Source organism: Trachurus japonicus, chromosome 11, assembly GCF_045865225.1.
Source record: "Trachurus japonicus isolate A0001 chromosome 11, Traja_1.0".
Taxonomy (NCBI): domain Eukaryota; kingdom Metazoa; phylum Chordata; class Actinopteri; order Carangiformes; family Carangidae; genus Trachurus; species Trachurus japonicus.
Genome location: NC_140917.1, coordinates 15,223,141 through 15,237,935, shown reverse-complemented (window position 1 = coordinate 15,237,935; position 14,795 = coordinate 15,223,141). Strand labels below are relative to the sequence as shown.

Genomic DNA, 14,795 nt, shown 5'->3' with positions numbered 1-14,795 from the left:
TGTGTGTGTGTTACCACTCCATGTAACCGTCAGCCTGTCGTGAGGAAGCACAAGGACACAGAAAAACGTCGTTCTCTGAAGGGAAACCCTCGGTGATCTAAATAAAAAAAAACCTGGAATAGTGATAAAAGGATGACACATAAACTGTATGTGGAGACTATGTAATTTGATTTTCCAACTACAAAATCTGCAAGGTGAATTATGCATGCAATGTGCTGGGCTTGCTTCATTTTCATATGTGAATTGAATATCCCTCAGCCTCTATAGAAAGTGAAGACCTTCAAAAGTTGTTATGAATATCAGTTTATTTTATTCAACAGCACCACCAGCTGGCAAATAAGACACTGATTTAAATTCAGAGGCAAAGCCTGACAAACACGGCATGCTTATGTATGTGTGTGGATGTACAGTATGTGTGTGTGTGTGTGTGTGTGTGTGTGTGTGTGTGTGTGTGTGTGTGATAATCCAGTGAGCCACACGTTAATAGATGGGATGAAAACTCAGGTGCCGTCTGTCTGTTTTTGATGCTGTGGGCTGTGCTCAGGCAAAGCACTTGCATATATCTATGCAATACCTTGTTATGGCAGTCAAAACAATCTGTGTCTTTTACACATGCACATGCAACTCATTCACCATCTGAGGCCACTACTGCTTTAGTCATAGCTGCTGAGTCTCTATAGTGTTTATGTGAATGGTGTTGCCATATCTGACAGGACCTGTTGACATGAAGGATGACCTGCTTCCTTGAACATAGAAGGTCAATATGCCCCTCACTGTGTTAGTTTAGTATCGCTGTCTGGCTCATGGTCGTCGTCATCATCATCATCATCATCATCATCATTGCTGCTGCTATTTTTCTGTTCGCCATTCTCTTCACAAACCAGCAGGTTATAGCGGCTGAACTGTCTCAGTCGCTCACAAGAACCCCAGGGCTAATTAAATGTGAGAAACTAGGAACGAGAAAACATAATTTAATTTCATGTGGGCACTGCATTTAATTCTGTATTTAAATGTCAGTCAGTTGCATTAATATATTCTTCTGCAGTTCTGTGGCATGGCATTAAAAAAAACTATTTAAAACAAATTCAAAAGTTAGACACATGAAAATCACAATATTATTCAGCTAAAACCAGACACAAGAGAGAGAAAGTGCTGCACATTGTAGCTACCTCATGCAGTTTTAATGAGATATCCACCAGTGACATTTTGAGCTACATGCTTCCTCTACTCAAAACCACTGTGTTTTTTTATGTGACTATTTGGAAAGACTGTTACTAGAGTCATGTAAAGTGGATATTAATGCTAAAGAAGCTTTCATAAAAGTTATCAGCAAGATTCAAATAAAGCTTTAAAGCTCCACCACATATTCTTTAACACTAACATGTTAGGGTCAATGTGGGGTCTATGGAGCTTCTGGTGTCTGATGCTTCAGCTCTAAATAGATGTATGTAGTTTGGTTGAAATACTGCATACATTAAAACCATTGGCATGGAGCTCTAAAAAGTCATGTGCATGCTATTGTGTACAGCACAAAGCAACATAGATTCAAGAATAAAGCTGGTAAAGAAACAACTACCTGGATCACAGTGGTCATACATCACCTAATGCAACTTTAACCAATATGGCTGTGTCTATACATAACTTGAATGGTAGTGCAACAGATACATGACATCATTAATCGTGGTATGGTAGTTGTACCTCCTAAGTGTTGAACAGGACACATTCTGTGATGACACCACCTGACTTTGACCAGCTGCTGGCTGAGCTCCTCCGTCAGGCCCTTTGCTGTCACAGTGCTCGGTCAGCAGCAGGTCTCTGCCTCCTGGCCTGACTGCTGAGGAACAGATGGGGTGACCGTTGTGCAGGCGAGGGCAGCAGAGACTGCACGAGTGGGGAACGCTGATTAACTGTAGTGGACCAGACGGCCTCCTCTGGGTATAAAATGTCAGATCAAAGAGCAGGTTCAAAAATGGTAATGTCCTTTAAACGCCCAGGGAAAAAAATGAACAAGGATGTATTTTACTACTACACCTCAGATTAAATAATACTGTCGCACTGAAGCACCATCTATACATGTAGTTAGTAATTTACAGTTGTATGAGCATTTACAAGGGATAAGGTCTCACATATTCCATTTTGTCATAGTATATAACATTTAGTGAAAAGCTGGACATATCCAGAACTGGCAGGCCCTTAGAGAGGCCAAACTTGAGATCAACAAGCTATTCCAGCACAAATACAAAAAATAAAGAATAAATATATACTCTAATGTTTTTTTTTTCTTAACCCCCCCCCCCCTCACACACACACACACACACACACACACAATCATTTCAGTGCACTCAAGACAGCTGGAAGTGTTGTGTACATCCACCCTCAGGGGGAGAGTGAGCTTCAAGCCCAGCTTTGGATTGTTTGGTCTCAACCTGAGTGACAGCAGGAAAAGAGCGCTGGGCCTCTGACAGCTTACACAAGTGCCAATCTTGTGTCAGACACAGCAGAGCCACATGGAACAGGCTGTCAGACAGTGCTTCCTATCGGACAAAGCTAGGAATCTGTCTACATCAATCATGCTCCTGTCAGAGTCCTGGCATATCTATCAACCACAGCCAACGCTAGTGTCTGAGCTATTAAGTTATTTACTGTATAATATGTTGAATCAGCGGCAAACTTGTTAAATATTTTGATGCCTTAGACACAAGCACTTATAAATAGCAAATCCTCAGGGAGTGCTGCTAAGAAAGATATTGAAATGGTTGTTATGTAAAAGAGCATGACAGGATAACAGAACAACAGGATTTATTTATTTTTATTGAATCGATCAGTGTCACCAAAACATGACCTTTGACCTTTGAATGTGTAGGTGCTCATGGTTAAATCTGCAGAAAAATATTCATAGAAACATGTACAAAATGTGACGGCTTCCTTGGCTGACGAATTTAGACGTTACAAACTCCACCGGGCGATTATGTTCTGTGGCTGACGCAGTCCGTCTGGTCCGTGGGGAGAGTAATCAAAAATGTAACGGATAAGTTTACAGAGATAGTCCCAAAACTGAATGGGTGGGGGGAAAAATGTAGTTACTTTTGGCCAATCAAAAATCTGTGTACTGTAAAAATATACATTTACAGTGACAGTGAGTACTAAAGCCACCTTAGCATGACCTTAACTTCACTTTCATGTACCTGCGTTTGAACATGCTTTTACATCCCTGTCTCCTTAGGGTCAGTCTCTCCCGTCTTCACTGACCCATCAAACACAATGGCGGTCTTTCCCCGAATCCCTTCCATCCATGTTTGAAGGCGTCAGAGTAAAGAATATGCTCTACAACCGGCCAGGAGAAGCTGGAAAAGCACTTCATCCTGGAATCAATTCCTTCTACACTCACATTTGATGAGACATTTACCCATATTTTTCATGAACTCACTGCATGAGCATTCAGCACCTGCACTTCCTGACCCGGCACTCAGGGAGCCACTTATTCTTCTGTGTTTTTAAAAGGTCACAACAGCTATTTCTGTCCAAAAAAAAAGGTCACTTACAGAGTGGGCAATAAGCCACTGCTGTTAGCGTGATATTTCTCTCCCTGTCCACCCACCTGGCTAAATACTAGAGGGAGCCTGTCAAAGCAAAGCACCTGTGTTATGTCAACATCTCCTTCCACTGACTAATTCATTAAGGCCACCAGGCACAACCGGCGTTCAATGTCGTTCTGTTCTGCTCCCTGCCATCTACATTCACAGATGGTGGACTGGCCTTGACTTCGACCAGCTGAAAGCTCAATTTTTTTGTGTGTGCAGATGAGGCAATGCAGCTTTGGGTGTTTAAGCAAGCTGCTTTTTCAAGGAAAGAATAACAGGTCAGTCAATTACCCTGAGAACACATTAGTTGAAACAGTCTATATTCATTCAGGCTGAATAATACATATTGTTGCAAAAGGCTCTGATTGCACCTAGTGGATGATGCAGTGTTTTGGTAGTGTTTGATATGTATCCCCAGGAAAAACACGCAAGAACCTGAAAAGTTTGACTATTTTTGTACAAGGTCTGACATACTAATTCATGATCTGTGCCAATACTTTAGCAATAACTTTAGGACACCATGCCCACAGTTGATCAAATCTCCAATACTGATAAAATATTCCCGCCCAACATCTTCTTTGCAGTGGAATGAATTTTAAAATGTGGCTTATATTAAGGATAACTTTGTTTTAGTTCTTGAGTGGCCCCGGCCAAAGCCCTGACTTAAACCAGCATAAAACTCTTGTGTCCATCTTCTACGGTCTCCATCCAAACCTGACAGATCTTGTGAGGATCTGCAGAGAAGAATGACAGAAAATCCCCAAATCCAGGTGTGCAGAGCTTGTCACATCATACCCAAGGAGACTGGAGCTGGGACTGCTCCCAGTGGTGCTTCAACTAAGTAAGTCCTGGGTAAGGGGCCTGAATACTTATGTCAGTTCTATTTTTTTCCTTATTGATAAATTTGCAAAAACATTATAATACTCTGTTTTGGATTTGTCATTATGTGTCATTGTGTGTAGATTGAAGGGGGATATGTGACATTATTATATACAGGGTCTAAAGAAAGTGAAGATATCTGAATCTGTTTTGAATGACCTACCTCTCAAATTCAACTGAAGCTTCATCAGCCTGAGTTATCCAACTCCAGCGGGTATACCAAAATCATGGTCCTTATAGATCCTTAAGTCCCTCTTTTTCTCACTGACCCCGACTGCAACTTAACAAGGAGCACACAGAGGGAGATGGATACCAAAAACACAGTTACTTTGGAAGATAGATCTGTCGAACTCCAACCACTAAAGCCTAATTGTAGCTGAGACTAATATGAGGGACCATGGCATTTATCCTCCATCTTGTACATTATAATTGCATTATGAAGAGATCTCTCAGTGGCCACTGTGGACATTTATTTTACAACATAAAACAAAAAAACTGAAAGCTGTATTAAGATTGTCTTGAGAAAAAAGGCATCTATCCATTTAGTAATGTGGTGAAAATACTGTATGTTGATGTAATGCTGCTTAAATTGTAGGGCTTTTTATATGAATATCAATATTCAAACTAACTATAACTTTGGAGTAAAGAGAGCAAAGATGCAGTTAGTAAAAATACATTTTACTGGTAAGTAAAAAAGTAAGTGTTAGATGGTTGTGTGCAGATCTTACGTTGGGAATGGGATATAATGACTGCTGAATGGTGAAACGGTAAATGGTATGCACTTATAGTACTTTTCAAGTCATTTCCCCCCACTCAAAACGCTTTATGCAACAAGCCACATTCATGCAGTGGATTTTCTGTGCATATAGTGCTTTCTATCATACACTCAAACTCTCCCTCTGATGGTACATCAGGGACAAATTGGAGTTCGGGACATACGTACACTTTAACACATTGACTGGAGGAGATGGGAATCAAAGCAATGACTGGCTCTTGAAGCACAGCGAGTGGAGTAATCCACTCCTAAATTCTTAATATTGATCTAATTAATACAAATTAACTTATTAAAGTTTTGCCAAAATGAAGTGGCATAGAAAAGCATACTTCATTGGTTTCCAATGAGACTCTTGAGAAGTAATTCACTATACGACAAAAAAATAGGTATTTTAAAAATGGTATGACGGGTAATACATCCTGGTGAATATATTGCAGGAAGAGTAGCCTAGCTAGTAGCCTACTTCTTCTGCCTAGTGGCTGTTTGAGAAACCTGAACAAATACTCACCTGTGATGGGCTGTTTGCTGATGCTGTTCTGTCTCCAGGTTCATGATCAGACTGAGGTAAGAGATAGCCAACTTCTTCCCAGCCAAGAGGATGGGAGACAGAGACAGACTGAAGACATGAGGGGATAAAGAGAGACAGAGAGCATTTCTGTAATAAAGAATAACACACCCTGGAATATAAACTCCAATAATGTAAAATAGATAACACGCATCTATTGTATATACTCGCTCCACTACAGGCTCAGGTTTATTTCCCAGAGACAGCTAAAAGAGACGGACAGTGAGGACTTCATCTTCACTCCTTACACAGTCAAGGCAGGCCTTTTTATTCAATGTACCAGCAAGGGAGATAGTGTAGCCTAGGCTATATGTAATTCATATCATGTATTCCTTGCTTCAACAGAGCCAAGAAACAAAATGGTACAAGAGCTGAATAACTCCCTGTAGCAAACTGGGAGGAATGGCTTCACACACAAGAAGCCTCGTCAGGACAGGGTCAAAGGACATTGAGCACTTAGGCCTACTAGGTTCTTCAGGTAGTACATGTTTTTAATAACATGCACAGTAAACAAAGTTCTGATTTATTTGTGAAACATATATATCCTTTTGGCTGGTATTATATATATGTGTGTTCAAGAATAAGAATATTTGGTTAACCCCTTTGATGATGAGGCTTATTTTAGATTGGGTCATAAAGATTTGTACCACCTAAAAAGTGGGTCGCGACAACAAAAGTTTGGGAAACACTGCAATATATGTTGTAATATTGGAACAAGAAATGACAAATGTATATTGAACTTCTGTACACTCATAAATAGCAAACTCAGGTCTCTTTATCACTGAGTAATTGTTTGTATGCAGATCAGATGAGCAGGACCTTTCTGATGCTTTGGCGCCCTCTATGGTTCATTGAGCAGATCTCAGCCAACGTCATGAGGAAGACAGTGAAAGTGAACATGTGCAGGTTAGTCTCAAAAACTGAGCTGAGAGCAAAATATTACATTACGGTTACAAAAGGAGGTAATTACAGGCCCACATTTCTTCTTCTTTTTTTTGGAAATATAAATAAACAATTCAATGACGTAAACAAGTAGTGACTTGAACAAAACATAAAAACCCTGCTTGTTGACTGAGGCCTACCACCCTGACCTGCACACTGCTGAAACTCGTTGAAGTTAGATTTGCCTCAACACCGACTCCTCTGCTGGGCTAGAGCTAGAAGAGTTCACAGGTTTGCCACATTAAAGTTTAACGATGTCGAGCAGGTGTAGCTAATATGTGTTTGATTTGTGCTTTCTGTCCTCACCTGTCACGGAGTCATCATTCCACATGAAGGTAGGCGACTGCCTTTCAACCAAAGGCCTTTATCAACGTGTTACAGTATGTATGAATAACTTTATTTATTTATTTGTTTTTCCCTGACTGAGGGGTCAGATTTTGTGAACAATTTCTTTTTGTTCCACTGGACGAAGTGGAAATGTTACGACTAGGGGTGTCATCAGTAACTTAGCTCTGCAAAAACAGCGGTAGAAATGTTGTGGCAAAGTTTAAATGTAGTCTAGACGTTTTTTTTTGTTGATTTTTTTTAATGGAAAAGTCAAACTTTGTTTTATATAATCCCATTTATGTTAATTTATTGTCATTTTCTATTTTTTCTTATCAACTTTTTTTTTTGCTAGCATCAGAGGATCTTTGCTAGCTGTTGTTTGCTAACATTGTTGTTGTTTTTAGCTTTTTTAAATCTTAGACAATAAACAAAGTACAATACAGATAATCACAACTTTCCAAATCACAAAACACAAATGAGAGACGAAAAAGAATAATAAAAGATAATGAAATGAATAAATTATAGAATTAAATCAATAAGAGAAGCTGTATAGTGTCACACAAACGTAAATTAAGGTATTCTGAGTAAAAGAGGCTGATAAACATGTCTTATTATTATATCATCAATATAGCCTATTTAAGAGTCTCAATATACAGTTTCAGTTAAATTAAATTAACATAATGTGGTTGTTTTGGACATCTTAGATTTGTGGATGTGGAATTTTCCTAATAAAATGTTAGCTACAATGTGTCCATTCTGTGAAAAACAGCTCCAGAAATCCTGGCTCTAAAACATGGCTAAATACTAGGCTAATCGATTTTCTCATGCTCTGTATTTGTGATTGGCTCTGGAGCTTTATAACAGTATGCTGGTGAAAAGGGAATTTGACTCTCTAGTTGGCCACATACTGTATAGCCTACACTAACAGCCCAATTTTGGCGTTTGGTTTCAGTAACAAAAAGTAAAAGAAAACAGATTTTTCTCCACATACAGTACAGTTAAAGGGGACTGTAAGGACTCAATTAACAATAAATGATAGCTTGTGAGCTACTATACTTAATGTAAGAGAAAGGAATGAAGAGTTACACAATGTTAATCTCTTTGTAGTGCAAAGAAATGGATTTAGTACAATAAGTGCCAACTATCCCCTGAAGCCAAGTCAGACTTGGAATGAAAAACTGACTTTTCATGAAGTCGTCACTGTGCTTGCTTGTTCTTCTTTTTTTTTTGGATAAAAAATGTCTTTGTTTTGATATGACAGCTGTGTTATGTTTTCAGTTTTCTTAGTTTGTAAGAACAGGTTATAAAATGCGCCTGTTTGCAGTGGTTTGTATTGTCAGTAATACACAACAGCTGTCTGATATCCCTACCTTCTCTCAAGTAAGACACAGAAATCTTGTTACAAAACATGTTTTATTTTTGCATTCAAAATAATCATACTTTACTTTATTAAAGTAAGAACAGATTATCTTCATATTTTAGGTGTCTGCACCATAATTCCTCCAAAAACAGAGCTTCATCAAAAAGATGTGCAAGCATAAAGAAATTGCCTAGGACTTGTGTTTGCAAGAAAACAACAAAGATCAGCTTTTCTATGCTCTTTAAAAGTACATGCTAGTTTTAGCTGCTTTTTAGAGTGATGAGGTGTACATTTTCAGTCAGGTAGTCCAGCCCCCAGCCTCGTTGTCTGTCTGTCAAGGCATCTGCCGAGTGCAGCCGCTCAATATCACAGCTGTTCCCTGAGGAAAGGAAATGCACCATTAAAAAGCACAAAGTCCACTGTTTGCAAAACAAGTGCCCACCTTTCTAAGGATCACCTCTGCTTTTCATGTTTTGTTAATTTATAGGCCTTAGATTCCAGATTAGGTACGTGAAACACTCAGCCTTAACTGCTCTTAACAACACTTACCAAACAGGCTCTGCACTTGCTCGTCGGGCACAAAAAAAGGAGGACCTAAGAATAAGAACAGTCACAGGATATTTCCATTTGGTAGAAGATCAGATACTGTATTGACTCTCTGCATGGTTTACACACAATTTAGACAGTTACCTTTATATAATTCAGGATTGTACAGCAATGTGTCCAAAAGGTATCTGCAGTCTTTGGCCATGAGGGAAATGATGAGAGTTGCATACCTGTGGAATTATAAGAGAAAATAAATTACCATATAGGTAAAATTATAAATCTAGAGAGTTAAATGTAGTTGTAATTTAATTTCAGCTTGGAGAGAGTTCAGCATCATCTTACTTTTCTCTGTCTCTTGGGTTGATGGCCACCAGAGATCCTCTGTCCCAAATTGCCCCGAACTGACCATCAATGGAACTGTGAAATTAAGAAAAAGTAATTATAAGTATGAGACACACAGCTTTTCAAAAGGACATAGGTGCATACACTGGTTACCTACCTGGAGAAGTTGTACAGGTCACACTGATATAAGGAGATATTTTTCTCTGAGCTCTGTGGAACAAAGACAATGTGGGTGAATAACCTTTTGTCACTGGCAGCTCTGTCTTTTTCTCATAGGTAAATGTTATAACTATGACATTGATTCATGCAAAGTATAAGTATAGGAAAGCATGATGATCCCATTCAACACAGTTCATCTACCTTGTAAACCTTTGCTCCAGGTATGGCAGGGACAGGCTCCTCACTGTAGGTCAAGTTGTTCTCTTCAAAGAACTGTCTGATAGCCTTTTCAGATATCTCCACCCCGACCACTGAGTGGCCCTCGTCTGCTAGCCTGGTGTTCACACAGCACAGGACAGGGACATTAAGTTAAATGGTTGTTTCCATCAGTGAGTATAAATATTGAATATAATAGGCTGATTGATACCATTTCATATCTACTGCTTTCCCACAGAGAGGGAAGAAGAAGCGAACTCCTGTCCGACCAGCGAGAACTTTATCAATATTGTTCTCCAGCATCCTGTTGAAAATAGAAAACACCAAACCACAATTAACAGCAAATAGCCAGATAGAGTTACATCAATAAGCTGTTTAAATGTATTAACTCTCCACCATGCAATCAGAGAGGGTGCAGCAACTGAATGATATTCCTTATTTGCCTTGTAAATACGTGATTTGTTTGTGCAGCTTTTCTGACATTTTCCAAGTGTGTAGAAGAAGGTGTTTTATGTTTTGTTTTTTTTACTTGTGTACTTGAGGCTGATGGAAACCAATTCTGTCTTCCTGCCAGCGTTCCTCCCATTCTCCGAGTGCCATGACCCGATCAGCCTGCGGTGCCAGCATGCTGCTTATGTTTCCCTGACTCCAACAACTACAGGTGGGGGAAAACAAAAGAGCTGAATGGAGAGAATAGTATTTGTGTGTCTGGAGCAGAGGGGTGAGAACACATACACTTTCACACAATCCTGCACGCAAACACATGTACAACAGCTGCACTGTGAATACTTGTGTGAAATGAGGGGGGCAACGAAACCCGCTGGATTGACAAGTAGCCATATGTTGTTGCACCAGAGCATTAAACAAGCCTTTGGTGAGGAGTTAACAAGCTTGTAGGGTTACAAAACATGATTGTCATTGACCTGGGTGTGCAGACTCTATGGGTTGATAATTACAAAAGGGCTGTAAGAAGAAGCCAGAACACACAGAACTGAGGTTAAAGGTCATGTACATTTCTACAGAGTATCCAAATGTGTAAACACATTGCAAAACTGTGTAGTCTGAGCTTCTGACTCAAACAAAGAATAAAAAAAAAAACGAATCTATTGTCTTTAACTGACAGCATCACGTGAGTTACAAAACTCTGAGGTCAGGGAGGAGCCAAACCACACACCTTGCATAACATCACGTCTTTTTAAAAAAAAAATTTGTAAATAAAGTAGATGTGTTAGGCTATTGCTTTAAGGGTGGGGAAAAAAGAATAGATAGGACAGTAGTGAGCATTAAATGTTAGAAGCAATCATATTCATTTTTGTTTACAATGTCCAAGTCAGATCCGTGCTTACCGAGCAGCCTGGAACAAAACCAAACACAGTATCTCCAACTGAAAAACTGAAGCTCGCATGTTTGTCAGGTCTAATTAAAACCGTACCTTTCCTTACTGAAGAGGGATTATATTTGTTCAGCAACACACCGGCAGCGGCTTCACACAACCTCGTCCGTTTCAATCAAAGTTCTCACTGTCTTTTGCCCTCAGCAAAGTCTATCAGGCAGTCCTTAGGTTTTACAGTTGTAGCGATAAAAGCAGAGTATTATAGGAGAGCCGTGCCTGATAGACTAAACACGGGGATAAAAAACTTTACGACTACAATTGTTTTACTTCCGGTTTGGGAGGAGCCTACTGCTGCATTCAGGGTTCATGGAGAATATGGGAAATGCGACAACTCTAGTACAACTCTCTCCTGAAATAAATTCTACATTGAAAAATGTTATAATGGTATGATGACAGAGCCGTTTAAATATATTGAAACATGCTCCTATTATTTTGCCTGCTCCTTTTATGATTATCATCAAGGCAGACCAAATAACAAAAAAATAAATCTCACAATACAGCTCAACAACACCACATACATCCTTCTTAATGATCTTGGGTTGTAACCTCTTTACCAATGCTACCAAATGTGCTTCAACTAAGGAAGTCCCCGGTAAAAGGTCTGAATATTTATATCAATGTGATATTTCTGTGTTTTTCCTTATTAATAAATTTGCCGACCTTCTTGCATCCTGAACCTCCGTTTAGTTTTACTTGATCTCGATATTTGAAATAATCTGACAGGAAGTAAGATTTGTCCCACAGCCATAATTAACCTTTTCATATATCAGAGGATCTGTTAAATGCAAATTTTTTTAATCATTATTAAGTATCGTAATATGTTTTCAATAACATGTGCAGAAAACAACATTCTGATGCATTTGTTAAACACTCATCTCCTATGGCTGGCATTCAAAATAATATGAGTTGATGCAGAAACACCATTAAGGTGTTCAGGAACAATTAACCCCTCTCATGAAAGATGAGGCTTGTTTTGGATTGGGTCATAAAGGTGTTAACCTCCTAAAAAGTGGCTCACCAGAGAAAAAGTTTGGGAAGACTGCCAAAGGCTTCATACTGTATGCTGTAGTGATGGAGTGCATGACAACAAATACAGATTTAGGAACTACCTGACCTGAGTCCTATTGCAAACTCATATTTTTTCAGCCATTGCCACTGCTCATTCAGGAGGCCTAGAGTATTTCCTGACCCAGATCAAACCTACTTACCTATTACATAATGACACTTGCATTTAACATCAGCAGTGTAAAGTGGTCTCCTTGTTTCTACATAAATGTTTGTATTCAGATCAGATCAGAAGAACTCAGGCCCTTCTCATGCTTTGGCGCCCTCTATGGACTCAATGAACCGATCCCAGGCAACATGAGAAGACCGCAAAGGTGAATATGTGCAGGTTGGTCTCAAAGCCTACGAGTCGGTACACAGCAGTTGTCTGATATCCACTTTCTTTCAATTAAGATGCAGAAATCCTGTTTCAGAACTTGTTTTATTTTGGCATTCAAAATGGTCTTGTTACATTTCTTATTTTGTGAAAAGTGAGTAGAAATTCTCTTGATATTTTTGCTCTCTGCATGTTAATTTACCCCCCAAAACAGAGCTTCATCAAAAAGATGTGTGAGCATTAAAAAAATGCCCAGGACCTGTGTTTGCAAAAAAGATCAGTTTTATATGCTCTTTAAAAGTACAACATAGTTTTTAGCTGCTTTTTTAGAGTGATGATGTGTAGATTTTTAGTCAGAGAGTCCAGCCCCCAGCCTCGCTCTTTGTCTGTCAAGGCATCCACGGAGTGCAGCAGCTCAATATCACAGCTGTTCCCTGAGGAAGGCACCATTAAAAAGCACAAAATCGCACAAAATCATTTACACTTCCAGTAATAGCAAAAAGAAAGTCACTTTTCCAAGTATCACCTCTGCTCTTCATGTTTTGTTAATTTTATAGGCCTTAGATTCATGATTAGGGTCTTGACTGCTCTTAACAACACTTACCAAACAGGCTGTGCACTTGCTCCTCAGGCACAAAAAAAGGATCATCTAAAAATTAACAGTCACATCACAAATATGTCTTATCTTCGACCAGACTTGTACAAACACACAAACTTCTTAATGTGAAAAATAAATGTATGTGTGATAAATGTAATATTTCCAGACCAGATAAATATTTTACTCTCTGCATGGTTTACACACAATATAGACAGTACGGTACCTTTAAATAATTCAGGATTGTACAGCCATGTGACCAAAAGGTATCTGCAGTCTTTGGCCATGAGGGAAATGATGAGAGTGGCATACCTGTGGAATTGTAAGAGAGAATAGATTACCATTAGTCAAATTATAAATCTAAAGAGTTAAATGTAGTACGGTAATCTCTGTTGAGTGTTTAAAACCTCAGTAGTTCAGTCTCATCTTACTTTTCTCTGTCTCTTGGGTTGATGGCCACCAGAGATTGGCTGTCCCAAATTGCCCCGAACTGACCGTCGATGGAACTGTGAAATTGAGAAAAAGTAATTGTAAGTACACACACCTTTTCAAAAGGACATAGGTGCACACACTGGTTACCTACCTGGAGAAGTTGTACAGGTCACATTGATATAAGGAGATATTTTTCTCTGAGTTCTGTGGAACAAAGACAACGTGGGTGAAGAACCTCTTTTTCTTGATTGGCCGCTCTGTCTTTTTCTCATTGGTAAATGTTATAACTATGACATTCATGCAAAATATAAGTTAGAAAAGCATGATGATCCCATTCAATGTAGTTCATCTACCTTGTAAACCTTTGCTCCAGGTATGGCAGGGACAGGCTCCTCACTGTAGGTCAAGTTGTTCTCCACAAAGAACTGTCTGATAGCCTTTTCAGATATATCCACCCCGACCACTGAGTGGCCCTTGTCTGCTAGCCTGGTATTCAGACAGGACAGGACAGGGACACTAAGTTAAATGGTTGTTTCCATCAGTGAGTATAAATATTGAATATAATAGGCTGATTGATACCATTTCATATCTACTGCTTTCCCACAGAGAGGGAAGAAGAAGCGAACTCCTGTCCGACCAGCGAGAACTTTATCAGTATTGTTCTCCAGCATCCTGTTGAAAATAGAAAACCCTTAAGCCACAATTACCAATATTGAAATGTATTAACTATCCCACATGTAATCAGAGAGGGTGCAGCAACTGAATGGTATTCCTTATTTGCCTTTAATTACATGCTTTGTTTGTGTAGCTTTTCTGACATTTTCCAAGGATGAGTGTGTTGTTTTTTTACTTGTGTACTTGAGGCTGATGGAAACCAATTCTGTCTTCCTGCCAGCGTTCCCCCCATTCTCCGAGTGCCACGACACGATCGGCCTGCGGTGCCAGCATGCTGCTTATGTTTGCCTGACTCAACAACTACAGGTGGGGGAAAACCAAAAAAACAGAATGGAGAGAATAGCATTTGTGTGTCTGGAGTAGGGTTGCAAAATTCCGGGAATTTTCAAAGTTGGAAACTTTCCATGGGAATTAACGGGAATATATGGGAATAAACGGGAATATATGGGAATTAACAGGAATAAATCAGAAATTTACAAAATTGAAGGTTGGGAACTTAAATATAGTTGGAGAAAATATATTGTAGCATAATCTTGGCTAAAACAACCAGATTTAATGCAAGTGCACTATATGCTATTCCTCCATCACATGCACACAGCACACTTCTTACTGCAGGGCTATTGAGGC

The 14,795-nt window shown here is 39.3% G+C and overlaps 2 protein-coding genes across 3 annotated transcripts; both read right to left on the bottom strand.

Annotated features, from left to right (window-relative positions):
- Nucleotides 1-8,463: 8,463 nt before the first annotated feature.
- LOC146978497 (putative thiopurine S-methyltransferase) lies at nt 8,464-11,323 on the bottom strand. Of its 2 annotated transcripts, none has more exons than XM_085791221.1 (9): nt 11,125-11,323; nt 10,222-10,347; nt 9,904-9,996; nt 9,678-9,810; nt 9,475-9,527; nt 9,318-9,392; nt 9,120-9,205; nt 8,979-9,023; nt 8,464-8,808 (listed from the first exon to the last, which is right to left on the bottom strand). In XM_085791221.1, the coding sequence occupies exons 2-9, from the start codon at nt 10,317-10,319 to the stop codon at nt 8,690-8,692; spliced, it is 702 nt and encodes a 233-aa protein (XP_085647347.1). In that variant the 5' UTR covers nt 10,320-10,347; nt 11,125-11,323; the 3' UTR covers nt 8,464-8,689. The 2 variants fall into 2 exon arrangements, with proteins under 2 accessions (XP_085647347.1, XP_085647346.1); XM_085791220.1 differs by having other exon boundaries at nt 11,039-11,310.
- A 1,437-nt stretch (nt 11,324-12,760) lies between these two features.
- LOC146978496 (putative thiopurine S-methyltransferase) lies at nt 12,761-14,462 on the bottom strand. The gene is made up of 8 exons (XM_085791222.1): nt 14,344-14,462; nt 14,073-14,165; nt 13,847-13,979; nt 13,645-13,697; nt 13,493-13,567; nt 13,288-13,373; nt 13,071-13,115; nt 12,761-12,900 (listed from the first exon to the last, which is right to left on the bottom strand). The coding sequence occupies exons 1-8, from the start codon at nt 14,439-14,441 to the stop codon at nt 12,761-12,763; spliced, it is 723 nt and encodes a 240-aa protein (XP_085647348.1). The 5' UTR covers nt 14,442-14,462.
- Between the last annotated feature and the right edge of the window lie 333 nt (nt 14,463-14,795).